This window comes from Hippichthys cyanospilos, chromosome 9, assembly GCF_059441005.1.
Source record: "Hippichthys cyanospilos isolate Australia breed blue-spotted pipefish chromosome 9, RoL_Hcya_1.0, whole genome shotgun sequence".
NCBI lineage: Eukaryota > Metazoa > Chordata > Actinopteri > Syngnathiformes > Syngnathidae > Hippichthys > Hippichthys cyanospilos.
This window is the reverse complement of record NC_142377.1, coordinates 20,006,598-20,027,611: the sequence shown is the minus strand read 5'-3', so window position 1 is coordinate 20,027,611 and position 21,014 is coordinate 20,006,598. Positions and strand designations below refer to the sequence as shown.

General features: G+C 42.8%; 1 protein-coding gene across 2 annotated transcripts; it reads left to right on the top strand.

The window, feature by feature from the left end:
- Positions 1–1,263: 1,263 nt before the first annotated feature.
- Positions 1,264–20,775, top strand: LOC148419368 (mitogen-activated protein kinase kinase kinase 12-like). 2 transcript variants are annotated; one of them, XM_088422704.1, is made up of 14 exons: positions 1,264–1,599; positions 3,330–3,832; positions 9,322–9,505; positions 9,667–9,858; positions 9,941–10,099; positions 12,702–12,860; positions 12,972–13,080; positions 14,946–15,055; positions 15,827–15,943; positions 16,032–16,169; positions 17,424–18,123; positions 18,593–18,660; positions 19,535–19,820; positions 20,197–20,775. In XM_088422704.1, the coding sequence occupies exons 2-14, from the start codon at positions 3,355–3,357 to the stop codon at positions 20,272–20,274; spliced, it is 2,778 nt and encodes a 925-aa protein (XP_088278830.1). In that variant the 5' UTR covers positions 1,264–1,599; positions 3,330–3,354; the 3' UTR covers positions 20,275–20,775. The 2 variants fall into 2 exon arrangements, with proteins under 2 accessions (XP_088278830.1, XP_088278829.1); XM_088422703.1 differs by having other exon boundaries at positions 19,532–19,820.
- Positions 20,776–21,014: the final 239 nt, after the last annotated feature.

Here is a 21,014-nt window from a genome sequence, read left to right as displayed (position 1 = left end):
AGAAACAATTGGAATATTTTATGATTTTTTTTTTTAAATTGTAGCATTATATAAAGTAGTATTTAAGCACACTTTGTTTTTTTCTCACAATATTGCAACATATTCTGGTTAGGGTTCTTTTTCTTTTCATGACTTCATTCCCATAAGTGTTTTTAACTTGCTACTGATGTCTTTATGTTTTGAGTTAATTCTTGCACACTTTCCATATTTTCCCATATATAACAATTTCCCCCACCATGCCTTTTTCTCTAATACATCACATTTTATTGTACAATCTTATTTTATGTAACGTAACCACAGGTGTTAGCTTTTGTGACAAACTGAAGCCTTATTGTGTTTTTGTTTTAATTTAACAAACACACCTGTCTGTGCCAATTTCTTCAATGACAGCATAATAAATTACTGTTCAATATAACGCAGACATCGATTTACTTGACTGGAGGCCCAATTTTTCTCAAGTATTCTCAGTAAAGCAGTAATATTTGTTCTTCAGAGAGGATGACTATGCACCTATGAGTCCTTTTATATCGTATATCTACATGTGCTGCAGCTCCTTTATTGTTCATTTCTTAGATGCTAATTGCTAGCCTGTAGTTTCTTTGTGGCATGATAGCATTCAGATAAGGTATCGACAATGACTCCAGCCACCATTGCATGATTTCAACTTTCAGCATGAACCAATGGACCGTTTGGTAACTCAAACAGGACAGTTTGTTTTTCTTTCTTGAAAAATGTAATTAGAGATCCAAGGTTTGCAAACAGACATTTGACTTCTGTCTTTTTTGATGAACATGTAGACCTGGTGGGCTGTACTTTAAGACTTGGGGAGTCAAGTATTTATTTTGACGTGGGATTGCAATAACACATTCATCCTTCCCTCATGCCTCCCAGTGTAGCAGAAGGTGAGGGGGGAGGGCCGGGGGGGGGGGCGTCGGCTCCCAGATTATGCACCAATTAAACTCCATCCAGAGGGCGTTAATAAGGCTTGAAAAGGATTTACACGACCCTGTCCAGTCAAATGCTGCGTGCTTTGTAGATGACATCATTTGGATCACCTCACATACCAGCTGACCCCCATTTACATCTCCCCCCCTCCTTGCCTAAAAGTAGCCTCACACTCGTATCGCGCCGTCCGTCTACCTGCACCGTGTACGTCACTACGCATCTCTTCTCCCATTGGACGACAACCGTCATTAAACCCCGCCCCCTCTCTCCAGCTTCTTCCTCCGTTGCTCTCCCTCTCCCTTCCCTGTCGCTGTTTACTGACTAAAACGTGAGCTAGAGTCGCCGTATATAATGCCGAGTGTGGCCGCGTAGCATCCTCAGAGGACGGCAGATGGAAAAGGAGGCGTAAGGAAGCAAAACAAGCATTAAGAAAAAAACAACACGAACAAAAACGGATTAAAGCGAGGAGTTGGGCGAAGTCGCCGTCATTGACGGTTGGATGCTGAGGATGAGGATGCGACTATAGCTCGATTCGGGACGAAAACCGCAAAAATAAACACCGATTACGCGTGTGTTTTTCATCGTTACCCGTTAGGTGAAAGAGGATTTGACTTCAAGGGGATGGACAACTGATGGGCAACTCTCATTACTGAGGTAGGCCACGTTATACCCTGTTTTAGGATGTTTATGGTGCGGCTGTCGTGTTAGCCTATAAGATAACCACAGGTTTTTAAAATGAGGGTTGGGAGCCTGCAATGGCTCCTGGACCCAATTTATTGGGTCTTCTATGACAGAAAAAAAATATTCGCTCAGTACCCATGTAAAGATTATGGCAAGGCTCTATGGATGTTAATATTTGTGTCACCAGGCTGAGATACTTGTGTTTCTTATTTTGGTTTTGTATTAGGCAGCTCAGTTTAGCTACTAGTCATTAGCGCATCAAAAATTGTGGGTTCAAATACCCACACGTTTTTAAAATATGAATATTAGATTAATTAACGACTAATAGTTCTTGTGTGAAATAGCTTATCTGCTAGTGGCTCTTGACTAGTCCAAGTATGTCTCACTCACCCAAAGTTAACTGGGATAGGGTTAAGATCACCCGTGACACTATCACATGCGGTATAGAAAATGTCTGGATTGTGTATGCTCTGTTTTTGACTATCGTCCTTAAGGTTTGAAACTTTGGACACAAAAAAGCACCTATTTTATTTAACAAACATAAGATATATTTAACTGGGATTCTCAAGATTTGTGATGCGAAGGCTGATGTGCTTTGTAAAATTCACATAACCTTAATGCAGTTGTGTTCAAGCTCTCTCTGTATTTGTCTCCCTATGAAGAAATCTGTCCTGGCGCATGGGACAGCTGCATACGTGAATATAATCATACACTAACATCACATAAACACTTATTACAATAGTACAATCTCCATCCATAAATGATCTTATTGGTTGCTCATGTTGATTATATGAACTTAATATTTTCTGCAGTAATAAAAAGATACAGCCATTATCAAGCCTATTGTGTAGCACATGCAATTAGGGCAGGTTGGAGGCACCAGATGTGTCCTTCGTCACCTTCATAGAATAATAAGCCCGATAGTTCACATTGTCACGCAGGGCTGTATGCCTTCATTCGGCATATAATTTTTGTATTATGACCTGACCGGTAGCTTGGATGTGAATGTAAATATAGCCACACAGATGCCATAGCAACAGCATGAGCTCCTGTCAGAATGTCACGCATATACAGTTGTTTTTCATCAGTGATTATTTTGCACCTTAAAAAGTGATTAGGGGTCTTCTATGTGTATTATGAGTCAGTAGTGGGGCTGGAGCACAACATTTTTCTGTCTGAGATATTGATGAAAGGCTGGATGAATAGTCCGGCCCCCCATGCGGATGCTTCCATATATCTACTCCCCGCTTCATTTTTACACTGACAATGCAATTAAAAAACAAAAAAATCGACCATAACTAAGTATTCTCACTCAAATGATGGCATAAGATTGATGTTTTTTGCGTATTCCATGTTCTTTCAATAGTTTATGTACTGATCATAGGAGGTAAAAGCACCATTTTACAGTTTGCTTTGGAAGGAATAAAGATGATAAGCCCACGTTCTGGTGCATCAAAAATTCTGCCTTGAGTCACCGATAGCATCCGTGCACATCAACTTAATGTTATGGATGAGTTTTTCTAAAACTGTTTTTGAAGAATTTTCTAATTTGATACAAGCCAGGCTTTTTTTTAAAAGAGTCCCCAAAAAGACTTGGTTCAGGGCAAAACGTTTGATTGTCATATTGCACATACTTAAAGCCTAAAGCCACCATGGTGAGAGGCAAATATTTTACGCTGAATTGTGTCCTCCTGTCTCTCAAGGCTGAGCCACTCCACTCTTTCTCCCATGGCCCTCGTTCACGAGCCCCGCGCCCCGTCTCCGTCCCTCTCGGGCTTCAACACCCCTCTCTCAGACCCGCCGTCCTTTCGCCGGCTTGATGCCGAAACGCCCTGCACCCCTGAAATGGACCTGACGCCGACCCAGTGCGTCCTTCGAAACGTCCTCTCCATCGACACGGGGGGCACGGTGGAGCCCGGAGGGGGAGACGGGCCGACTCCCGGGCCGCGCCGGACGCCGAGCGAGGAGCAACAGGAGCACTTTGCCAATAGCGTCCTCAAGCTGCACGAGCATGATGGCGGTCCCGCCAGGACGGAGACGGAGGCGGACGGTAGCGAGGCGCGGCGCGAGGCGGCCAACGCCAGGCTGCAGTGCCAGTCCAACGGAGGGGGCGGGGGCTTTCTGGAGGGCTTGTTTGGCTGTCTGCGACCAGTCTGGACTATGATCGGGAAGGCGTACTCCACTGAACACAAACACGACCTGGACGGTACGTTTACTCGCTGCCTCGCTTACCCCTGCAGCACATCATTAAGTACTCCAATAAAAGCCAGCATGAGATACCTTTTTAATTCCGTTCTGACACCTTGCTCAGCTAATTGAATGATAATACCGCCACAATTAATTTCACTAAACCGTTCTAAATCTGGGGAATGGAATCTTTTTCTTATCAGTATATGAAATGAAGTCCTGTAAGGAATATATTACATCGATAAAAAATATTTGTTGTCACGCTCAAACAAATAATTTTCCAAATTTAAACCATAATTTCAAATTCAGAGGCCAACATTGCTACAGCAACTTTGTTATATTGCGCTAGTGTGCTCGAGTGATTTGTCAAATATTTTACATTAAGTACAACTCAACTCTCCAAGAACCGCCATAATGAAAAACTTCACAAAACGTTTTTCTTCCTAAAAAAAAGCTGTATTTATTATTGTCACTGTCATTAAGCTACCGTCATTAATTAAAACAAAAAAAAGACTCAATTAAAATGTAAAGCACATATAAATGAGGAGACAAGTTAAAAATGTTGTTTGCAATTTTAGGCGGCAGCCATTTTTCTACTTGTTGTCATTCTAACTAATGTCACCTTTTTTTTTTTTTATCTGAGCCACCAGCCATTTTGCCATTGTTGACTGAAAATGATGTCACACTTGTACAGGGCTTTGGTAATGACCAAACATGCGACTATCATACAACCAAATTTTAAAAAAAAAAGAGCAACTGTGATGTTATTGTCAGCTGACAGTTACTGACATTTGCTGCTTATTTCATATTCTAAAATCATACCGTGTTTCGACTTATGGAAGCAGATAGAACATATTAATGTCAAGAACCTGTTTGAGTTGACTTTTCCTTTAAAAGCATCCTTAAATTTGCAGATGACCTTTATTATAATGTGTGTGTGTGTGTGTGTGTGTGTGTTTGTGTGCAGGCTCATTTAAATGCTCGGGCATAGTTTCTCAACCCATGAAATTGTCACATAACGTATATGGGCTGAAATAATGATGATGTCTATGTTGATGAGGTTAATGATGTACTTGCTGCCATCTGGCAAAAGAACATTTAATTGTTCTTTCACAGGCTGTGACAATTAATTGAGTAATTTGATTACAAAAGTCGCATGAAAATCTAGGCCTTGAAGCTTTGCACAGATAATCTTTCCACCAAGCCAGACTTACACACTAGTCTTTGCATAAAAAAAATCAGCACACGAGCACACGACACCAATTCTACTTTGATTTGCCGACGCCCACGTCACTGAACAGGCTCGGCCCATTTTTTAAAGCCACAAACGCTCAAAGATGCGGAATGTAATGTTGGCAACTTCAAGTTGACAATCTTCATATCAGTACCACATATGGACATTTTCTTGTTATGTGATGATGAATGATGATGTTGATAGAATAACATTGGATAGCTTATCATCATACGTCATTGACATTGAAGAAGAATATGATTTGTTTTTTTTTGGCTGATGCTGGTTTTTGGCAGGAAAAAAAATAGCACTTGTTTCTTTCCGATGCATTTAAATAGATGGCAATTATATGCAGATTTTCACTATTCACTGGCCGGCATGCTACATATTCCCTGTGAATAGCAGGGATCAACACAAAATATATTATAAAAAGAAAAAAAATATACGTATACACTTTCCTTTTGTGTTTAGAGAATGCATTGCGTGGTGAAATAAATAGTTTTTACTTGAATGGATTTCATATTTACGACAATTATGCATAATTTATGCTGCACAGTTTAAAGCAAATTTTGACTTGACTTGTGTGTAAAAAAGTGACATCCAGGTCAATTCTTTGCACAACTTCCTTGCATTGTTCACCTAATCGTTGACGGTAATGATTAAGATTTGCTTTTGTTTTGAATGACAGGTCCGCGCAATGAGCTTCTCAACAAATATCATGACATATATTTCAGAACACAAGGTTATGTTTTAGATTTATGCGCAGCGTTATTTGTATACAAATGTTTGGAGTACATAAAGGTAAAAAAGTTACCATAATCGGCATCGTATTGGCCTTCAGTGTTTCTAGCAGATGTCCAGGGCCAAAGTCGTCCCATTTAATCATCGGTCGGGCCGTATAAAAACATAAAACTCCGTCAAAGTGAAATGGTATCATCATAACGCCACGGCACAGTGGTTGTGACTGTAAATATCATACCCAGGAGCCATAGCTTTCCCACCCCTGTTGTAAACAAACACTTTTTCTCCAGGCAGAGCGAGATGCTCCATCAAAATCTCCACCGGGCTTATTTCCCCCATTGATATTCCCCCCCGTAAGCACGTTGGCCTGCTCTTGCCCACCCCCACCTCCATCCATCCATCCGTCCATCCATCCCACTGCAGCCCTCTAATGAAGCCGGCCCCCTCTGACGCACTGTTGTTTATGTCTGCAGCCACTACAATAGCGCAGCGCTCCCGTGGGACTCCTCTGCCAAATCTGCTTCATGTATTATGCATGGCCACGCTCTGACCCCTCTGCCTCTCATCTCTATTAACCTGACACGCGCGCCGCACGCATGCGCTCGCGCCCTCACACACACACGCGCTGCAAATAGAAAGCGTTTAATAAGCAGCTCCTGGCAGGAGCCAATAAAATGGCAGAAGACCAAGTCAAACTTATAAACATGTTACACATCATTCACGCGAGTGGCAGATTTATATCTACCCTTGTCTTTATGGCTGGCTGATATTTTATGACTCCCCGTTTTTATATTTGATTCCCATCGCTGTCCCTTCCTCCATTGTCTCCTTTTCGCTCTTCTTTATCCCCAGCGGTTATCGCTCCCAATCCATCTGCACCTTACGACCCTCACTCGCAAAAAAAGGCGCGACTTAGCCAAGGTCAAACGAACCAAATTTGGATCAGCGCCACGCTTTCTTTCAGTCGTTAAGATTCCCCACACACAGTGAAATATTTCATGATTTTTTTTTTTTATTTTCTTAGTAATAATGGTGACTACAGTACCCACTACCTCATGAATTTTGCCTTGGGGACCCACAAGAGATTTAGTGAGAAATATTTAAAAAAAGTACTATACAGCGCGGTTGCATCTTAAATTAGTTCAATTGTTCACTTCTGTGCAAATAATATGAAAAATGTAAAAAAAATATATATTTTACTTTGAGTCAAAGTATCAAAAGATTTAGTTTTGATTTACTGTAATAAATTGACTTTTCTTACAGTAGTTATGCACCTGCACAGACAATCCTTTACAAATTAACTTTATTCCCAATTCCCTACACAGCTCTCGTTTCAACCACACCAGCAATCACAACATTGTTATTATTGTTTGTTTGATATTATTTATTGATGACTACAGTTTATAGATAATGAAAAACGCCAATTCGCCATATAAAGTAATTAGAATAGCACATAAAAAAATCTACTTGTAAGTTCATAAAACAGTAAGGTAGAATGTGGCTTTCTAAAAAGCCTTTTTTTCTGTGTGTTTCATGAATCTGTGTTAAGCATAAGTTTCACTTTTTGAACTGAGTTAAAAAAAAAAAAAAAAATCACCCAACTTGAAAGGGTCAGTCTTAACGCCCTCCGTGATGCTGGATGCTCGTTTTATGACATGTGCTCTATCTAATAAATGTGGTATCTACGGAAATGAGTGAAGTAATTTTAAGTAACAGGCTCCTTGGCACAGTTGTATAAAACCGTAATAAATTGAAGAGTTTCCGAGTTCCTCCATGGTGACCAAGCATTTCTCCGGCGCAAAGGGAAAACGCAGAAAAATTGCTCTTTATCGATTTTAAACGACCGGCCTGGATTTCTTGCGTTTAATGCACAAAGCGCACCAGCGGAGATCTATCACGCAACCTCAACGTAAAGACATTAAGCATCTCATTAGCCAATGGCCAGCATTAATCATTCATGCCGTTCTTATTAATATGACAAATGTGCGTGAATCTTGTTGTATATCTCCAACGCATTAACAGCCTGTCATCGGCCGACCCTTGAGGGGATCCCCCTCGCTTCTTTTTTTCCCCTGTCTGCGCATCCAACGCGAGAGCTCTCAAATCCTCCCCCTCCCCCTTCCCGAGTGCTGCACCCTTGTTTCGCGTCAGCCCCACAAAGGTACTAAGGAGGATTTGGGAGGCTGAAGCAGAATTACACTCTGGAGATTAAGAGCTCCCGTACCCACTACACGCTCATTACGTTTAGTTTGAACGGCAAAAGGACATGATAGCGCCCTAAATGCTTTGCTTGCCGACTGCGATGTGGTAACATGGCCTACAAAATTGCTTTTGGGTAGGATTAATCGGTATGTGAACATGAAGCGTACATAACGTTACTTCCATCCATTGATTTTCTATAAATCCAGCAAAAAAACACTACAGTAAAGGCCGCGCTAACTGAGCTTGACGTATTCTCGTAACCTTTCAGACTTCCGAGAGTGTGCGTAGTCGTAAACCGAGGGGCACGTATAATTTTTTACTACCTGGCCGTGACCCATCCAAAATGGCCTCACAACCTACTTTTGGGTCCTGTGCCACACCACTAGAACACAAGCAATGAATTCATCTGTGTTAGAATAAATAGCCAAATTATTAACATAAGCGTACGAATCTTATAGGTTAGGTCCATGCAAAAAAAAATACTTTTAAGTGCCTTTTAAGTTTACAGAGCTGGTTTGCGTGCCCTTTAGCATGCCGCTGATTGATGAACTCGAAGGATAAGAGCCTTCAAAAGAAAACGCAGCTTTCCCAAAACAGCCATTTCTGACGTCACATTCTATCACAGCAGCAGGGAAGATTAGAGAGTGGCAGGATGCTATTTCAAAATGTATTTTTCTCAACTTTTTTTTGCGTATGTTCCATGATGGAAGACAGCTAAATCTATGTTCTTGTTTTCTTTTCAGATAATTTTGTTTAAAATTTAAAACCCCACAAAAGTGACCGGATTTCCGAGCCTGCAGGGGCACACACAGCTTCTTCCAATATCAACCTGTACTAATGAGTTGTGCTTGACAATTTTTGATGAATCGGCAAAAACATTGCATAATATTTATTCTATTTACTGTTCATATTTATTTTATATGCACCAATGAGAACAGCCCACCCAATTTTGTACAATCCAATGGCTATACAATACATATAACAAACATATATACAATGACAATAAAGGCATTCTATTCTATTCTATTCCTAATGTAAAAAAAAATACACTGGGGGGGTATACCAAGTAACTATGAAGAAATCATGGCGAGCCACTGCTGTAGGGTCAGATGTCCAGCCACATTTGTATGCTTTCGAATGTCTAACAAAATAATCCATCCGAAAAGAAACAAGAACATAGATGTAATTCCCATACATCATGGAACACCTGCAAAAAAAAAAAAAAAGCTGAAAACATATAATAACATGTAAATAATATTACTTGACTTTCATTTAGTCCAAATGAAATCTGCAAATTTATTACGGCGACGCTTAAAGGTACGTTCTGTTTTCAGAAGCGTGGGAAGTCCCTTTCGAGGAGATATCGGACCTGCAGTGGGTGGGCAGCGGCGCCCAAGGTGCCGTCTTCCTGGGCAAGCTGCACGGGCAGGAAGTGGCGGTGAAGAAAGTGCGGAACATCAAGGAGACCGACATTAAGCACCTCCGCAAGCTCAAACACCCAAACATCATCACTTTCAAGTACGTCCGCCGTCGTTCACATTGCTTTTGTTGCCACCTGGAGCCAATAACCGCAAGCCCCCTTAAAAAGTTCAGAATTGCCCGTAATAGTTCAAACACCGCTAACTAGGATCCCAAAAATGGACATGTCCCACAAAAAGCACTTTATACCTGTCCAACAGAGGGATCTGCACCCAGGCTCCGTGCTACTGCATCCTGATGGAGTACTGCGCCCAGGGCCAGCTCTACGAGGTGCTGAGAGCGGGCAGGAAGATCACGCCGTCGCTTCTTATGGACTGGGCCATGGGCGTCGCCGGCGGGATGAACTACCTTCACTTGCACAAGATTATCCACAGAGACCTCAAATCGCCCAAGTGAGCTCCGTCCACCGTCTGGAAAAGGACAAACGGGGATTCTACAGAAAATCTGTGCTGATGACGACGCCTTGTCTTTCAGCATTCTTATCACGTATGACGATGCGGTGAAGATCTCTGATTTCGGGACGTCTAAGGAGCTGAGCGACAAGAGCACCAAGATGTCCTTTGCCGGCACGGTGGCCTGGATGGCACCAGAGGTCATACGGAATGAGCCCGTCTCAGAGAAGGTGGATATTTGGTATGTAGCTTCTCTCCATTACATATTTGCTCACTCAATCTCGTATGTTTTGACGTTTTCTACAGTTCACATGACAAACCAAAATTAACACTTGTTTTATAATCTGATGCATTGATCAATTGGCAACCAAACTCGACAGATTAATCGATTCTTAAAAAAAATCGTGAGCGCTCTACTGACCATTAGCAAATGAGAGCAGATGAGTTTGTTTATTATAATTGTCCGATTGCCGCACTTTTCCCCAATCGCCCATAATTATAAAACGCATCATTTTGCAACCTCTTTTGCGAACCCCCCCCCTAGCTAAGCCAGACAGACCTCAATTTGAAAACCACTGGATTGGAAGCTACTACCGTACAGAGCGCGGGATCCAGTTTCTCGAAAATCTATCATAAGATCTCATTACAAGAAATTCTATAGGCTCCCTGCCATGTTTGATGGTGTGCCCTGCGCTAAACCCTCAGCTCTTCCACTACGCATCCCCGGCTCCCTCCCTCTTCATCCCCGTGTCGTAAAAAGGAGCGCTGGCTAATTTAATAATTGATTTGCCAGATGCTGCAGTGCTCAGGAGAGGCTGCAATAACCTTCCAGTCCTGCGGCTGCTTTGGCCAGGGGCCAGCAGTGCATTAGTCCAGAGGTGAAAACAGGATTAAAAAGCTTTTTGGTGTAGAATGAAAGCGCATCACCTATGCATACCATAGAGTGGCTCTTAATGTATGTAAATCACTCGATCACTGCGCGCTCCATTGTAGGACCACGCGCATAGATTACACTTAGTTAATAGCTGTTACCTTATAATGCCACATTTCATAGTTGATCATCTTTTTAACGCTACTTAAATCATTCCAGTAGAGGGCATAGGGCATGTGAAAGTTGTAGCAACTACTGTTTTTGTGCCCGGCATGCCCTCAAGTATTGTAAAACTTCAACTGCGAGAAACAGATGCGTCACTTGAAGACACGAGAGCTTTCTTAAAATTCTTAGGTAATAATAGGAAACAATTTTATCTTGATTTTTTTCCATGTCTAACTGTGAAAAAGACAAATAAAAGCATGCTAAACAAGTCTTTTCAGACTGAAATATGTAAGTGTATTGTTCGTATTAATAGTCACTCAAAATCCTGTAGAACGTATTGTCACAATATCAATAAAAAATACCCATGCATTTACTAATAATGTATTTTTTTTCTTTATGTCTGTGTTGCACCTCAGTCAGGTCATTGTAATTCACAAAAAAGTTGAACCAAGACAACTTTTTGGCTGTTCAAGTATCGGTAGTTCTTTTTTTTTCAACGATGCACTTTACCTAACTCATACCTATCCGGGTAAAATTACAACATTAACTCATTCAAGGCCAGAGATGACGAGAGATGTCAAAGATCTATTTTTACTGATTTACTGAGCTGGCAGTGAATAATTAGTCTACCTCTCATTGTACATTGCTGACATTTTTCAGATAATCAAAATGCATTACTTGCGGTAAATCATAATATACCTCCATGCCTGATTCTGCCATTATACCTAAATATTTTTTTTTTTTACTGTGCTGGCTGTGATTGTGTTTATCTAAAATATCCAACTTCTTTTCTTGAAAACAGTTCTTGGAAAAGTATAGTGAAAAGGACCTTCTTTATGGAAATAGCAGCCATTCTGAAATATTTTGCTTCCACTCTGTTTTCACATGAATAATACAAATAAAACAGCATTACAAAAGTGTCTTTAACACACAGACCTACGACAAGCAAAAGAGCAGAGAACATTATTTTACCAGTAAGGAATAATGATTACTTACTTATTTAGCGCCAACATTTAATCCCAATGTGATACACAATAAAATACACGATACTATACATTATAAAATGTGTTACTTTTTATCATCAATCTCTCAAATACAAAAAAACAATTTGCACGCTAACAAGCAAATGCTAACAGAACTAACACTGTCATACGAGCATTCGCATTCACCACAGAGCATAATCTGGACAAGCGTTGCAGGTTAGCACCGACGCTAGGGCCAACACTCCAGGAGATGCGTCCTGGCTGGTACGGATGACGAAATGAGCTGATCTGCGGTCACCGTGACGACACTGGATATGTTATCTCACATATCAAACGCGAGCCCGCTCTGACTGAATCCTTCAATTAGAAAATGTTCCTTTAACTCGAACAAGCAACCGTGCAGATTGTCAACGTTACAAATGTAAACACGCCATCTGGATGCTGTAAGTGAGTGACGCTCTTGGCTCCTTGGTTATGTTGTCACCATGGCAACAGAAGCAAGGTGCCAACAACAGACTCTCCATAGATTGCTAACCTTCCCATGGGGCTCATCAGTGACAACAATGACTTGTTAAATATTTTGGCGAAATATTTCATCACTTCTTATCAAAGTAGCTAAAAAAAAAAAAAAAAAGGAGCATTTCCATATCCAAAAGCTTGAGCAGCTCAAGCCAGATAAAGTGTCCATCATAGATAAGCGTGGCAAGGAAGGCTGGATGCATTTCCATAAAGTTTAAAGTGTGACATTTAGGTAATGCCTCCTTTCATCTGTTCCCGTCACATTTCGGGGGAAGTAAATTTGCGTCCTATCTTTGTGCGCGCAGGTCTTTTGGCGTGGTGCTGTGGGAGATGCTGACGGGGGAGGTGCCCTACAAGGACGTGGACTCCTCCGCTATCATTTGGGGAGTGGGCAACAACAGCTTGCAGCTGCCCGTACCTGACAGCTGTCCCGACAGCTTTAAACTGCTCTTGAGGCAAAGCTGGTGAGCGGGCGGAAAGATAACGCCAATAAATTGCTTTTTCCATTAAACGCACGTAAGAGAAAGAGGCAATTTTCTCGAGCCGCATCCATGACTAATTCCGGCCTCCAACAGGAATTGCAAGCCGAGGAACAGACCTTCGTTCCGACAGATTCTCCTGCATCTGGACATCGCTTCGGCGGACATCTTGTCCACCCCGCAGGAAACTTACTTCCAGTCGCAGGTACGATCCTACGAAAGCTCACATTTAAAAGCAGTTTTGGCTGCTGAGCGCCGAATGAATGCAAACGACCAAATAACTACAACGAAAAAAGTACAAATGAAATCATTGACGCGCACGAAATTGGAAAACTAAAAATTTCCTTTTACGATCATCCATAGTAACAACAGACAGAAGACAAAAATTAGCGATGGACGAGCAGCAATCTGGGAGAGGGTCACCAATGCGTTTTATGAGCACCAACTACTATAGAACTCATAAATTAGAAGAAGAGAAAATTGCCATTAATTTCATGAAATTTAAAGGAAAATGCTCTTCTGGAACAGGCAGGTGTTTCTTTCAAATGACCTGTCATTGCTGTATCAAAAATAAGAGTTGAGTCCTGGTACTGGTAAAAGTGTTATTGAATGTCCTTCATTTTTTTGGTTTGGTTGTATAATAATCAGGTATAAATAATGAAGAAAAAAAATCTTATTTTAATACTTAAAATAACAGACATGCTGGCTGGTGAAATTAATAGTTTATCATTGTTGTTCGTGACTGTTTTTTTTTTGCACGTCACATGATGTCATGCGATCTACCAAAACTACCGTCGCCATCGACCAGTCAACCGCAATCGATGCATTGAACACCTCTCATCTAGACGTTGCACTCAATCTACCCCGATAAAACTGTCCTCTTACCGAAGGCATAGAAATACACTAAATAAAGGGATTGCACTTTCGTTGTATGTTAGCGTGTCTCATTCCGTATGATGAGTTCAACGTGGCGTGGGATTTGCAATTTCCCTATTTGAAGTGCACAGGTAACTCCAAAAATAGCATCCTGTTTCATAGGAAATCCCACAAATAAAAAGGTTTGTGGTTTTCCCGGTTTGAGTGCCTCCCCCCCCATTTTGAAATGCATAAGTTAGCCCCTCCAAAAAGCTCTTCAGCTAATAACAGCGCATGCCACTTTCGACAAAATCCCACTTAGAAGAAGCGGCTCAATTAAAAGTGACTTCACAAATGTTTATCTAGTGGAAAAGCCGTGAAGAGCTTCCATTAATAATTGCCTGTCAAAGGCGTGACATTTGTTTCCAGTCTGGTGCGGCTACAGCAGGGGCCCCTTCTGGCCTCCCGGGAGCCCGCTAATGATTGAGCTTCCAACACATCGCCGCCGTTATTTCTTTGTGTTTGTCACGTTACGCCGGCTAATTCTCGGCCAACCTCCGTCATTTTAAGCCAGTCGAGTGTGTCATAGCAAAAGGGGGGCAGAGCCGAAAAAAAACAAAACCCACGTACGACACAGTGCCTATTTCCTTTAAAGGTCACGGCGCAAAACCTCCATCAAGAACGCGCCACTTATCCTTTATTTCTCCCTGTACCCCCCCGCCCCTCGATCCGCCACGGTTTCTCTCCTGTCTGCTCCATAATGGGTTTTTCTCGTGACGTCAAGAAGAAGAATTTGCCGCTGCTGGAGTGTATTGATTTCTTTAATGGTGTGGAGCAGAGAGCGCGCAAAGAAAAGGCCCGGCCATATTGAAGAGTGCACATGCAGTCCATTAGCTTAATAAGAAGCGCGTCGCTCATGCGCAGAAAGAAACACACACAAACATACACACACATCTGACCTCCGCGCTATGACGGGGATCAAATTACGGCTGTCGCGATTCACCGTCCGTGTGTTTTGGGGTGTTGGCGGCGTGGCGGTTCATGTTCACTTTTGCTCTCCGGGTATCGATCGGCGTTAATCGGCCAAATGGCTTTTGTCTCCATGATGCAGACGATTGCGAATATTTGCGACCAAACGAATGAGCTTTAAATGCATTCCTATTATCGGGCAATTAAGATCTGGGTCCTTTTTTTTGACGAGCTTTTTGTTTTCAGGCCGAGTGGAGGGATGAGGTCAGGCACCACTTTGAGAAGATCAAGTCCGAGGGAACGTGTCTTCACCGACTGGATGAGGAGCTCATCAAACGGCGCAGGGAAGAACTGAGGTCGGGCGCTCAATAATGAAAATACATGTCAAAATTCAGCCACTATTCAAGTTAGGAGGCTATGTTTTTATTTGGGGTTAATAAATATAATATTACAAATTTGAGAAGACGTATTTGAGGAGTCCACAAAGTGCTTTTTTTTCGTATTTTGAAAAGAAAGTGTCGATTACCGTAATGCTCCAAATATAAGACACACCCGTACATAAAACACACCCCGTAATTTTTGGTTCCAATTCTATAAACTATAGCAAAACACAATCAATCTCATCTTCATATTTTCTTGTGTTCGTATTCGTAAGTTATATATTTGTGGCGCGTAAAGTTAAGTGTGTTTCAAATTTCCCACATTGTGAGCGGTCAGTGGACGCCTCGCTAGAATGCGGTTGTTTTTCCAATGCGGTTCGAGTTCATTTCACCAATAATACCCAAAGTTGCACAGCATCTCTGTTTCATCAAGTTTATAATTGTGTGTGTGCGCTAAAAGACCACACTTAAAAAACAAGTAAAAAAAAAGTCAAATCCTTTCCCTTATGTTATATGTACAAGAGTATTAATAACTACTACCCACTGATGGTTAAAATAGTCCTTAAATAAATGTGAGAAATCTATTAAACAAGAAACTTTAATTTATGAAATGAAAATAGGAGTTAGATAAATATGAATACCATCATATGATTAGATAAAATACTGTTTGATAAATAAAAATAGATGAAAATGATAAGAGCCTTATATATATAGCCGATATCATTGTTCGTGTTTACCTTCACGCAGACATGCGCTGGACATCCGGGAGCACTACGAGAGGAAACTGGAGCGAGCCAACAATCTCTACATGGAGCTCAACGCCATCATGCTGCAGCTGGAGCTCAAGGAGAAGGAACTGCTCAAGTACGAAAAGCTCACCTCACCTCACCTCATTCCCGGACCACACTGACGTCACCGCCATCAAGTGAATATTTACTGTGTGTAACCTCAGGAGGGAGCAGTCGCTAGACAAGAAGTACCCGGGCTGCTTCAAGCACCACAGCTCCAGACAATCGGCTTCCTCCAACTCCATGGAGAAGCTCATGAAGAAACGCAACGTGCCTCAGAAGTTACCGGCGCATAGCAAGAGGTCAGTTTCTACACGCCCGAGAAAGGCTTTTCTTCAAGCTATCTTTAACTACGTGGTTAATATCAACTAAAAGCCTACAATGGAGCAATGGCTGACTTCCAAGTTGTTCCGTTTAAAAAGAAATAAAAGAGAACATTCCCAATGGGACTCATGTGAAGTGAATGTGTTTGAGTGTCCTAATGTCACCATCATAACATCATCAACTTTGGTTACATTTTCCCGGCAAAGTTCTAAATAACATTTTTACGTTCCTGGCATGCAAGTCTAAAAAGAAGTGAACCATTACATTACAAAGTTAAGCTGAAATAGAATAGAGAGACTGCAATATTTGGAATCTACAGGAAAGCATTTGTAGGGGCATACTGCCTCCTTGTGTTGTTTTGTGGGTACTGCTGGATGGATCATGTCAAAAAAAACCGCAAAGCATACTTTTAGAGCGGTGGTCCCCAACCTTTTGATTGCCACGGACCGGTCATCGCCTTAGGGGTGCTGGCTGCTAAATTTTGTGCTATCGTTAGCTTAGCACAGTAACTACGGGTCAACAGCTGTTAAGTGAAGCAAACGCTGCACATACCAGTTGTCCCAAGTTCTCGCTTCCGCCTTTGGACAAGCCAGGTGAGTGCTCTTGCTTGGCTCCGTTTTGTATTGAAAGCTCAGCTGGTCGTGTTGGATCGCTCCCGGTGACTGCAAAGCCGCCGCCATGATTCATTCCTGCCCCCTCCGTGAGCCGTTGAATGTTCCCGAAGTTGATTGGCTATCGCGATGCGGAAAAAGTACAAAAAAAATTAACATTCAACGTCCATCGCGTCGCCCGACGTGCATTCGCTCCCAGTCACGCGAACTCCATTGACTACAATACAAAACTCTCCGCTTTTTCGCCTCTTTCACGTTCGGTGTGCGCGTACCATTAAACTAAATCATCTCCAAAACTTTATTATTATTTCGGGTGCAGCCCACGCGGCCCGCGGACTGGGGGTTGGAGACCAATGTTTTAGCGCATTCATCTAAACCAGGGGATCGCCAATATTTGGGAGTCAAGGACCCCTTTTAGAAAGCAAAATTTCCAAGGATCCCCATTAAAAACATGAAACAAAATTTTTAAAAAATCAAGCCAAACATAAATGCCAAATGACAAGTGTATTTGTTACATTTCAGCTATACTGAAATCTATGTCAGTTGTACCCTTGTCTCTCAGCCTGAGTTTTTTTTTTGGTCTTATTATTTTTACGAAAGTGTGCCCTTTGTCTCCTTTAGGCCAGACTTACTCAAGTCCGAAGTCATCCTACCCAAACTGGACGCCTCCATGACCCAGGTGACCATCCCCGGCAAAGGCTCCACGTCGCCGGGCCGCTCGCGCCGAGGCAAGCCTCGCTACAGGAAGGCGGGCAAAGGCAGCAACAGCGAGCTGGCCCAGCTGAAGGCCACGCTGTCTTCGTCGTTGGCCATGATCAGCGCCACCGCGTCGGTGCCCAGCAGCAAGCAGCGTCTGGACCCCAGCGCCGCTCTCAGGGGCCTGCAGCACGACCTGCTCCTCAAGAAGATGTCGTCCTCCAGCCCCGACCTCATCTCCACCACGCTGGAAGCGGAGGGACGCAGGAAGGGCCAGGCCGCCCCCGGCCTGGACCGGGCGGGCAGCCAGAGCGCCTCGGCCGGCCTGGAGGACGGCGGCCCGGACGCGGACTCGCGCGCGAGCGCCGGGGCGGGAGGACCGGCGGAAACGCCGCCGCGGAGCGACACGCCCAGCGAAGACGCCGCCTCGGTCCCGTTAGCCAGCAGCCCCGACTCGCCGTGCGGCAGGGGGGCGGCGGCGCGCCGCCCCTCGTCCGCCGGAGGCCCCCGCCTTCCTCAGGATGGCGAGGAGAAAGAGGAGGGCGCGGTGATCACGCGCTCGCCCAGGAGTCAACGTCTCACGCCGTCGGCGCTGCTCTACAGGGCGGCGGTCACGCGCAGTCAGGTGAGATGACCGCGGGACGACCAGCTGAGCTCGCCACAGATCGAGAAATACCTTCATATGGTTTTTACGATGCTTGCGTGCACAGAACTGATGGAGGTGCGCAGGTTAAAACATCCATGACCTTTGGCCCCTTGATGCTTGAATTATTTCCAATGATAAAAAAAATTGTTGGATTTAAACAGTTGCTATATTTGACTGGATTTTGTGCAGAAAGGGTTTGATGCAAATTTGCGACAATCCATCCAGGAACTGTCCACACATAAAGTCAAAGTTCAACAAAAACAAATTGGGAGAGAAATAATGGATGCGACGATTAAATTGCTATGCAGTCATTACAGTAGCAAGGATTCAACTCTTGTCCACTTTATGTTAAGAAGCTAGTTGCTGAGAATGAATCCCTTTAAAGTGAGAAAAATGTGCAATTTCAGAGGGTTACCTGACTTTTGGAATGACCATGTGTTTTCCACAGAGACGTGGCGTGTCGTCCGAGGAGGAGGAAGGAGAAGTGGACAGCGAGGTGGAGCTGCCCAGAAGATGGTGAGTGTTCAAGCAACACATTTTGCCGCCGACTCTTACGGAATTAAAGTAACACATTTTATAGCAACAACAAAAACGTTTCTTAAAAGGTAGCTTACGCAATTTATTTAAAAAAATAATTGAGTATTTTAGTAGTCATTCGCTTAAAGTAATCAATTACTTGTACTTAATTTAATGAGGACCAGCCATTTTTAGACCCTTCTTTAGCTAAAGCAGGGGTGTGGAACGCATACTTATTGTGGGCCACAGTTTCTGTTAAAGGGCCGGTATGACTGATTTTAAGTAAACTTTGGAAGTTTAGAAATCAGAGGCTGGCAAAAACTGTTCGAAAGAGAGATTGGGAATGGAAAATGCTTGTTTTTTTTTTTTAAAGGTTGAAAACAGTTTGGTATTTTAACCAGAAACTTAAAAGTCAAATCATTATTTGGCGGGCCACATAAAATGATGTTGTGGGCCAGATCTGGCCCCCGGGCCTTGAGTTTGACACCCGTGAGCCACACACTTGGAAAGAAAATGAAAAAATATTGAAGTCCCCGGGAGTGAGTCTGCACTTAAGAAAAAAAAAGCAAAATTATGTCTTTGATATGAATGCGTTAAAAGAAATAGCAATTAAGTTAGTTTTTAAAATTTAAATTATTCAAAGCCACAATAATCTCAATTTATGAAAGGCTAGGATTGACAATGAAGTGAACAATACAATGTTAAATAATGTGTCCACAAATTGTTTTTTTTCGCAGCTATTGGTGGATTTATTTAGGTCAGCGGTCATCACTTTTATTATTATCACTCCCGTACTAAGTCAGATGGAACGCAGGAAGTGGCCTATGCGGCACGCACCTAACACGGCGGCGCGCTTCACCTTTGCTCCCAGCAGGCCGGCGAGCATGAGCAAATGCCAGTCGCTGTCCACGTTCAGCTCGGAGAACCTGTCCGTGTCGGACGGCGAGGAGGGCAACACCACGGACCACTCGCACAGCGGCACGCCCGACGTGGTCAGCACCAACACGGACGAGCGCCTGGACGACAAGAGCGACGACCTCCTCTCGCAGGGCTCCGAGATCCCCGCCGACCCCGCCGCCTCCGACGGCCTTTCCGAGAAGGAGGCGGCCGTCCGCCACGTCAGGACGCAGCTGGCCGCTCACGAGCTCAACTACGAAGAGGTGACTCTGCGGCAAACTCATAAAAGTCCATCTAAATTCATGCTCACGATGTTTAACTCTTTCGAGAATTCTCATCTTTTAAAATATTTACGTTGTGTGCCGATGATGAGAATTCCCGTCAATTTTTTTTTTTTTTTTTTATTGAGGGGTAGCTGACAGCCTTGACCAGTCCTCATTTTAATATTAAGCCAATTGAGCACTGTAGTGATGAACTGTGACCATTGGATGGCAGTGTTGCCCACATTGGGGAAGAAAGCCATACATACAACACATACATACTTGTAATTCTAAGTAAGGAAAGGAAATTAACCTTTCATATGATAGCAGCCATGTTCACCCCCAATAAACAGCCCATTTTTTTCTCCTCCATCTCAAGGTCCTCTACGACGATTCGGACTGCGACAGCGCCGAACTGGATCACCCGGGCTGCGTGGAGCCTAGCCAGAACTGGTAAAATCAACCACCGGGTCAATCCTGTATGCTAGATGGGGATCATTGAATGCCTCATCATCATCACACACACCAAGGCAGAATGTGAGGACTGTATGAGCGGACTGAACTAAGTGTGTGTGATTTCTCGCCGTATCATGTGACAAAATCTTATCAGGTTTTTTTTTGTTGGGGGGGGGGCTAAGTATGCACTGGTTGTCTATTTATTTATTTATTTATTGTTAAAGAATGTTTACATTGTGTCATGTGGATTATGTTGCCATTTTCTACGTGTACATATAGAAAAGCTGCCCATGAAAATGAACAAATTTCTAATGCGTGAGATTGTATCGTTTAAAAAAAAAAAAATAGGTGCTGATGTTTCTACTTGTTGACCACATGAAGCTTTTTCGTTTTTGTTAGTTGAATGTATCCTTGCTTGCGCATCGTAACGCGGGCGAACAAAACAGGAAGTCATGTGAACAAAGAAGCAATATGTTCATTAAAGTCTTTAGCATTTACTGGACTATTTCTCTGGATGTATATACTTTTTTTTTTAAAAAAAAAGAAAAAGCATGCTTCTGATATATAAATATATATGGTTTAAAAGGCAGTTTTGTAAGGAGGGACCATTGAACGTGATACAATAAAGATGGCAAATTTTTAGCAAAATGAGGATACAATTTTATTCCTGATCAAGATTTCGCTTACTCAACGACTGCCCCACACACACACACACACACACACACACACACACACACACAC

Bases quoted from the DNA above. Each gene is read 5' to 3' on its own strand.
- LOC148419368 (XM_088422703.1), top strand. From the start codon at position 3,355: ATGGCCCTCGTTCACGAGCCCCGCGCCCCGTCTCCGTCCCTCTCGGGC. The intron at 13,081-14,945 runs GTACGATCCTAC...TTTTGTTTTCAG, and splicing joins AAACTTACTTCCAGTCGCAG to GCCGAGTGGAGGGATGAGGT. The intron at 15,944-16,031 runs GTACGAAAAGCT...GTGTAACCTCAG, and splicing joins AAGGAGAAGGAACTGCTCAA to GAGGGAGCAGTCGCTAGACA.